This window comes from Colius striatus, chromosome 18 (assembly GCF_028858725.1).
Source record: "Colius striatus isolate bColStr4 chromosome 18, bColStr4.1.hap1, whole genome shotgun sequence".
NCBI classification, from domain to species: Eukaryota; Metazoa; Chordata; class Aves; order Coliiformes; family Coliidae; genus Colius; species Colius striatus.
Window position 1 is genome coordinate 12,313,577 of NC_084776.1, and position 8,331 is coordinate 12,321,907.

Genomic DNA, 8,331 nt, shown 5'->3' on the forward strand with positions numbered 1-8,331 from the left:
GGAAAAAACCTGTTTATTCTAAACCCTCAAAGGGCCTCCCTAAGCCTTTGGGTACTCCTCCTGGGTACCTACACAATGCACTACCTCCAGTTGCTGATCTACAGCTGACCTATGAAGGATATGATCTGTAAAGGATAATACTGAATAGAGATTGAAGTCAGCATTAAAGCTGGTCACTTTGAAGCAGAGCATACAGACTCACCAAGTTTTACATGAAGCTGAAGAACTGACAATTCACAAGCATTTAAGGTAACCAAAACCCATGAGAAGCTGCCACTGCAGTAAGACATAAGAGGCCAATTTAGAGTATTAGGGACTCAATGGTACATCCCTGGCATTACAAATGTTGATAGCTCTAGATAAGCCCAACACTTGGGAAAAAAAATCAGCTATGAAACACCAGCAAAGAAAAGAAGAAACACTGCTGTAAGATGGATGCTCCTCTACAGAACCTACACTTGAACTTGATGAAAGCCAAGCCTCAAACATGAGCAGAGATCAGCTTGGGACCTCTGAAACTCTGGAGTATCTTGTGTAGTCATTGACAGGTTAAAGAGAAAAATTTAAGTGAAGGAATCATAATGACAGACAAACTCATTCACACTGGGGGATATATAGAGAGTATACTTCAAAAAAATTGCAAAGATGGTATAGCTTCTCTGAAAAGACTTTTTTTTCTCAGATACTCTTCAATTGTACTCAAAATAAACCCTGCAGCAAGAAATTGAATAGGTGACGTTAGAGATGGAGCAAGAAATGAAGTACATCGAATCATTTTGGCTGGCAAAGCCCCTCAAGCTCCTGGAGTCCAAACCCTCCCCTCACACTGTCAAGTCCACCACCAACCCATGGCCCTCAGCACCTCAGCTTTGCAATAGCTCCAGGGATGGGGACTCCCCCACCTCCCTGAGAGTCTAACAATCCTCTCAGGGAAAAAGTTCTTCATCTCCAATCTAAACCTCCTCTGGGGCAACCTGAGCCCATTTCCTCTTGTTCTGTCACTTGTTACATGGGAGGAGAGACCGACCCCCAGCTCACTGCAGCCTCCTGTCAGGGAGTGTCAGAGAAGGCTCCTGTCTCCTCTCTATCTCCTCTTCTCCAGGCTCAACACCCCCATTCCCTCAGCCCCTCCCCAGCACCTTTGTGCTCCAGCCCCTTCCCCAGCTCTGTGCCCTGCTCTGGCCACGCTGCAGCCCCTCAGTGTCCCTGTGGCAGTGAGTGAGGGGCCCAGCACTGACACAGCCCTGGAGCTGCAGCCTCCCCAGGGCCCAGCACACGGGACAATCCCTGCCCTGCTCCTGCTGCCACCCCACTGCTCATCCCAGCCAGGCTGCCCTTGGCCTTCTTGCCCCCTGGGCACGCTGCTGGCTCCTGTTCAGCTGCTGGCGTCAATCCCCTGCCCCCCCCCAGGTCCTTTCCCTCCAGCAGCTTTTCAGCCCCTCTGCCCCAGCCCAGAGCAGGGCCTTGGTGAGGCTCAAGTGCAGGGCATAGCACTGCACCTCATACGAAATTGGCCTCAGCTCATTGTTCCAGCCTGAGCAAAGCCCTCTGAAGAGTCTTCCTGCCCTCAAGCACATGTACTCTCCTGTCCAGCTCCAAGTCATCTGTGACCTTACTGAAGGTGTACTTGATATACTCATCCAGATCATTGATAAAGATTTTAAATAGAACAGGCTTCAACACTGAGCCCTGTGAACATATTTCATCTCCAAAGTAAAACTGGGATCATCACAGTTTATACTCCAACCATTCTTCCCAGGAGTTCTTGTACAAGTCCTGCTACCTTTCATCTCCTGTGCTGTCACAAACACTAGAAATAGAGACAAGCCCAGGCAAGGACTATCACAAGCTGTCACAAGCCACCAGTCTTCCACATTCTCCATGTGCTTTCATCTCCCACAGCACATGAATAACACAACTCAGAGCCCAAGATTAAGCCATTTGGCAGCCATTAGAAATGCTAGAAGTTCCAGAAACTCCTCACCATCCCTACTTAGATGTTACATGAAACTCTTGATGAGCTGAGCATCACTGCCCAGGTCACAATCAGCACTCGCTCACTAGCTTTAGTCAGCCCTCTCTGTTCCCCCGTCAGTGAGACCTACATTACAGAGAGATGACTGGACCCACTGGTCAAATCCCTCAACATGTTTGTTTCCTTTCTAGGGATTGAAAGGAAACATGTATCTAGATACATGTGTATAGCTGACAGCCTTTCACCTTTTGCTTCCTAGGAGGGCAACATTGCATGCTGTCTATTGTGAATTTCAGGCCCAGGGAGCTGCTGGAGTCACCGTCCCTGGAGGGGTTTCAGAGCCAGGTGGATGTTGCACTGAGGGAAACGGGCTGGTGGGTGATGGGGCTGGGATAAAGGCTGCACTCCATGAGCTTAAAGGGCTCTTCCAGCTGAAACCATTCTATGATTCTAATTCAAGGAATCCAAATCAGATTCACCATTTCCATCTTAACTACTTGAGACCAACAGCAAAATTAAGATTTCAGCCGAGTTATTACAGGAGTACTACCTGAAAATCAAAACATACCTTTAACCCACTTTTGACATAGCCAAACCACCATAATTCACCTCATCAGTTCAGTCAACTTTAGCTCTTTTCCTTACACCAGGCAAAGAGCAGCAGGAAGCACAGGCTGTGGCCATTGCTCTGGGCTGCACAGGCAGCAGCAGCAACAACAGTGCCACATCCAAGAGGTCTGGGGATCCCTGACACAAGATCCCTACCAGAACTGCACTCAAATCCCCAGTAGCTCAAGTTCTTGTTGAAGTCTCTGTGGCCTACTGACCTTTGCCAGCATCTGGTCTCTGCTCTAACAGTACTCACAACTGCTTTTCCCCTTCCTTTCAAGAAAAAACAAGCTGTTTTAATTTCAAACAAGTGAAAACAGTTCATTCCTGCAACTGCAAAGAAATGTTCTTCTAATAACAGAAGCATCCTCCAGCAACATTCCTGTAACTCAGACCTCCAGTTAAGGCCAACAAATCTATTAGCTACTTCATCTCAACCATCTTCTCCCAGCTCAGGGGTGGTCATTAGTAACACCCTGATGCAGTAATCCTCCTACAGTACATCAGTGCCAAGGAATCAAGCTTTAGAGTCTGCCTCGACAGGTAAAGAACGAAAGCTGAAAGCACCATTTTGGGAAGGGAGGCAAATAAAAAAGGGCATCACTTAAACTCCATGTACATGATTCACAAAGCAGAGTTGTTTTCTCAGTCATCCAAAGTAACACAGTGCTGCCTCAGTTGTGTCTGAGAGTGACAGACTCTCAGTATCATCCTCCAGAGGGGTTTGGGGAGCTGTTCACTGTATGGAGTCTTTGATCTAGAGCTTCGGTCTACATTTATGGCCTTCCAGCTTTTAACCCTCACAATGAAAGACAGCTGTAAGAGCTGTAATGACTTTCATCAACACTAGACATGATCAACACATACACTGAGAGTTTCTGATCTATCAACTTGTTTACTTTTAATTTTCAATCCAGTCCTTACTAATGACCCAATTAGTTTACTTATAAGCTTGCAGGAAGCATTCCAGAAGTAATTTTTTTGCTGAGCTTTGCTGTAAGGGTCTTGGTGGAAGGCCTCAGATGGGTAAAAAGCAAAAACCCACTGAGGAAGCTGACAAAGAAGCACAAATATGAAGAACATTCTGAAGTTGCTGTATTTTTCAGTAAGACCAAGTATTACCAAGGGCCAAGCAAAAACAGATACTTGGAGGGGGGGAAAATAAGCCAACTAACCAGCAGAACAGATTAAATGGATTTAAGCTCTAGAACAAGTGTTTATTAAAAGCAGCCAAGCATTTCAGCAGATGTTACAGTTTTTTTTTCAGATAAAAAATCAACTTGTACCTCTTAAGGATACTCTGACTCAACAAGTCACTATGCAATCAGTTTGCCAAAAGACAAGGAGCTCCTCTGAGCTGTCCGGCACAGACACTCATTTAGCATTGCTCAAGGAAGGAACAGGGTCAAACACAACATCAATGGTGCTGTGATGCTCAACCCTCCAGAAATACAGTGATAAGCCAGATGTTCCAGCCAGTGCTTCAAAACCATTGGAAAAAAAAAGAAAGCTTTATCTTACGGGTTTATTTTAAGCACTTGAACACATTCCTTCCTGGCCCACTAAGTTGATATTAGATTCCAAAAAGACATTTTGCATTCCTAGCATCCTCCAAGTTCAGCATTTAAATAACAGCAGAGCCTCTTATTATCATTTTTAATACGCAGCAAGTTAAAACAAGACACATGCTTATTCATGAGAGTAATTAAACAGCAGTAATTCAGCAAAGTTGGGGTTTGTAATCAGCCCAAACGAGCCATTTGATACTATTCACTGTATCAGTTAAGCATGTCTGAGGCAAGTGCTCTAACGAGCAGCATGAGCTAAGCACCCAGAGTTGCCATTTAGCAGGCTATTTTTGAAAGATGTTTGAATAATTATTTCCATAGGAGATTTGGGTTTATTATTATTTGGTTTATGACAGAGCTCTTGACCCACACACAGCACGGAAAAAGACCCTGGAGTAATGTACCTGCTAGGGACACACAGACTATCTGAAGCAGAGACAAAACCTACTTCCTCTGTTTCAAACAGGTAAAGGAGCCAGGTAAATTCAGCTGAATTAGCATCCATAATGGATCTAATAATTAATACTCACATAGATGAGCCCAGAGTAATACCGATCCTTTAAATTATGCAATACAGAGGCTTCATTTAAACAGGTTAATTCTGCCATGTCTTCCACTTTAGAGAACTTGGGAGGATTCATCTTCTGAATGTCATCTTTGTTGACTAGTGCTTTCTTTCCATTCTCTGCCAGTTCAACCAACACTTCATCCCCTTTTTCTTCCTTGATGCTGGCTGCCTCAAAACCATGGCGCTCTGAAGGAATCCACACCAACTTTTTAGCAGTCCAATCAGCCTGGGTGGCAGGGTTGTAGATTACAGCCCTGTCCACAAAGAGGTACCTCTCCGGATCTTCCAGTCCGGATCTCTGTGCCATTGTAGGAGGTGAAGGTGTCCACTATCAGTTACCCTGTAAGTTGGAGAGGAAATAGAGCAGAGAGCATGTTACAGACCATATCCTATCAATTAAACAGATGGAACTATGACACACAAGTTAAATGATCCCTCACCAACATCTGTATTTTCTTGTCACAAAGAGGCATCATTAATATCTTCCTTGGTCTAAAGAAGCTGCTATATGACCAAAAGCCCCTGTTCACACTGTCATTGTGAATAAACCAACCACCACACAACAGCTAAAATGACCTGTAAGTGTAACCCCAGACCCAGTACAGGAAACTCAGCATGAACCGGTTCTAACTGTGCACGAGTCAAGGAGAGACATTGCAACAGGTGAGAGCTACAAGCAGAAGAACACACATCTGTGTCCTGTGATAAAACAAGGAAGAGTAGCAAATTTATAACAAAAACTTGCCAGTACTTCAGCTGAACAATTAAACAAAATAGATATGAAAACACAGAAGTTGTTCAGTGGATAACCAACTACAGTAACCAGAAGGTGGCTAGAATATGTTTTAAAACATAGGTTTTCAATCACAGACAAGAACTTGAGACACTTGGGGGTTCTGTAAGCCATTCAGCTCACTAAGCCTTGGCCATATTCTTCCTGAAAAATCAGAGACTTTGCATTTCTACAGCCCACTTCTGCTCTCAGCCACGAGCACTGGCATTACCATATTCCAAAAAGTGCCTCCAGATCTCAAGTTTACCTTGAGGCTCAAAGCAAGGACTGATGTAAGCTTTTCCAACAGCTTCATGGGTAATTTGAAAGGGAAAGGAAAAACTGCTGACAAGAGCTCCTGCACAACCCTTTTACCTATCTGTCTCTATCTAAGAGGGGCCACTGCATCTTTAGTTAATACCACTGTTGCATCCAGGATCCCTGGAGCTAGCAGTTTTTCATCTGTAACTGCCTCAGGGGCAACAAGGTCAAGCATAACATCTAGTACTCAGGTTATTAAACTTCTTGTTTCTTCACACACAAGCTCCTTGCTGATGAAGGATGTGGCATTAGCTGATGGCAGCCTTTGCCAGCAGGTAACCGAGAGGTTAGCTTCAAAAGCAAGGGAGGTTTCGCAAACTGCATTTGTCATCATCTACCGTCCTCCTTCTGGTACACACCGTGATGGAAGTTCTGCAACACACCCAGCCCCAGGAGGGCATGTAATTAAATTCAACTGTTGTCTCCATCTATGGCATGGCCATTGGTTACATTGTCCAATGACTTCATGAAGTCATTGAAGCCTTCTGAGGTTTGAGGAGCAGACCGTTCACTATGGATGCCTTAATTCAAACCAAGAGGTCCTGACTCAACGTTTAAAGTATTTTAGAAGAGCCTCCAAGAGAAAAACCTCAATGAGAAAAGAGGGAATCACTGAGGGGGAGGGGACACCTTAGCTGACAGGCAGACTCCTCGGCCAGGAGGATGAAGGTATTAATCAAGGAATGCTACATTTTGATCAAGGCCACCTTTCTTTAACATCCCCATCTCCAACTCCAGGTCAGAAATCTGTCTTCACTGTGCTAGAAGTGGCACTACAGCCAAAGCCTCAACAAAGACCTGCAACACCATTGCCGCCCTCATGCGTGAATGCATCTCAGAGTCAAGTCCCTGGAAGCTCCCTGAGCAGGAGTGACAACCACACACATTTCTGGCTTCACACAGAGATGCAGTGAAACCTAGAGGTCGGATATGACACAATCATTATTGCTCCCCGGGGGAATCAAAGGCTGAAGACTGAAATGAATGCACAGGCTGACTTTGTATCGGTTCCTGAGGAATACCTCGGACATAAGGGGGATCACGGGCAATTTCAGGGTCATTTTCTCCACTTGGGCTTTTCGTTCTACAGCGCATATCACAAAAGACCCTCTGCAGACGCAAAGTAAGTTGCAGCTTTCTCTACCCAGGGCTCCTCTCTTAACAATGGCATTCAAATGAAATACACAAATGAGCACACTTATCATGCAGGAATCCAGCACTCCTCAAAAGACGAGTACTGAAAAGCCAAAAAAACCCACCCCACCATACATGTTCTGATCCTCTAAACAAAAGGGGGGCGGGTGGGGAGGGTGGAACCAGTGTAGCTGGGGAGCAGCATCCCTCGGTGCAGCCCGGGCCTTTTCAAGGACAGGGGCAGCCCGCGGAGCCGCAGAAGCCGCATCGCCCCCGGGCACCGAGGGCTGATGCTCGGCCGTCGTCCTGCTGCGGGAGCGGCTGCGGAGCCCCCCTCCCAGGGCCCGCAGGCCCCGCCACCACCCCCAAGGACAAAGAAGGCGGCGGGGGCCGCTCGGCCCAGGAGCGGCCCCCTCCCCGGCGAGGCCCGGCCCCAGCCCCACGCCCCCCGCCCAGCCACCGCCCCGCCCGCGCGGAGGCTGCAAGAAAGGGAGAAAATGGCCACCTTCTCCCCACCGATGCAGCCGAGAGCGGCAGCGATGCGGCGGAGAGGGGCGGGGGGATGCGGCGGCGCGGGCGGGACGGGCAGGGCGGCCCACACAAGAGGGTCTTTGTGCGCCGGGCCCGCCGCCCCCGCCCCGCCCCACCCCCACCGCAGGCGGGCCCAGCCGCGCGGCCCCGGCGAGCCCCCCCCCCTTCACCCCAGGGAGCCGGGGGCCGCCAGACCAGTCCGGACCGGACCGGACCGAGCCGAGCCGAGCCGAGCCGAGCCGAGCCGAGCCGCCTCACCTGTGCGCCTGGCCGCCGCCGTGCCCCGGAGCTCGCGCCGCCCGCCCGGCTCCTCAGCACTCGCGCCGCTCCTCCCCCTGCCCGCCGCGCTCCTTTAGCGCCACACCAAGCCCGCCGCCCCCTGCTCTCCGCCCGCCCATTGGACGACGGCCACGTCCGTCCGCCGCCGCGCCCTCGCCCATTGGTCCGCGGGGCGGCCGCTCTCCAGCCACGGCCATAGCAACCTCCACACGCTACCCTCCAAACCCCGCCTCCCCGCCGAGCCCCGCCCTCCGGGCTCTCATTGGTCGGCTCCACCCGCCCGTTGACCGGCAGCTTTCCTCTGATTGGGCGTCCAGCGCGCCCTTCGGGCTTGGCCCCGCCCCGCGCTGCAGCACGCCCGGCGGGGGGCGCGGCGCGTGCCCGGCGCTGCAGCGGGCGGCGCGCGCGGTGCTGCAGCGCGAGGCGGGCGCGCGCCTCCCCCTCACACACCCGCACTCCCCCCCCCCCCCCCGCCCTGAGTTTTGGGTCGAATAGGAGGGTTTTCAGCTTCCACCGACGGGAGAGATAACGACGAGCCCCGTCCCGCAGCTCTGGAAGCGGGAGCTGCCTTCCT

The 8,331-nt window shown here is 49.7% G+C and overlaps 1 protein-coding gene across 1 annotated transcript in view; it reads right to left on the reverse strand.

Annotated features, from left to right (window-relative positions):
• The window catches only part of MYH10 (myosin heavy chain 10), a 109,373-nt gene extending 101,557 nt beyond the window's left edge, over positions 1-7,816 (reverse strand). The window contains exons 1-2 of the mRNA XM_062010693.1: positions 7,737-7,816; positions 4,683-5,060 (exon numbers count right to left, since the gene is read on the reverse strand). Of these exons, the coding sequence (XP_061866677.1) occupies positions 4,683-5,027 (345 nt within the window). The 5' untranslated portion in view covers positions 5,028-5,060; positions 7,737-7,816. The remainder of the gene's footprint in view (positions 1-4,682; positions 5,061-7,736) is intronic.
• Positions 7,817-8,331: the final 515 nt, after the last annotated feature.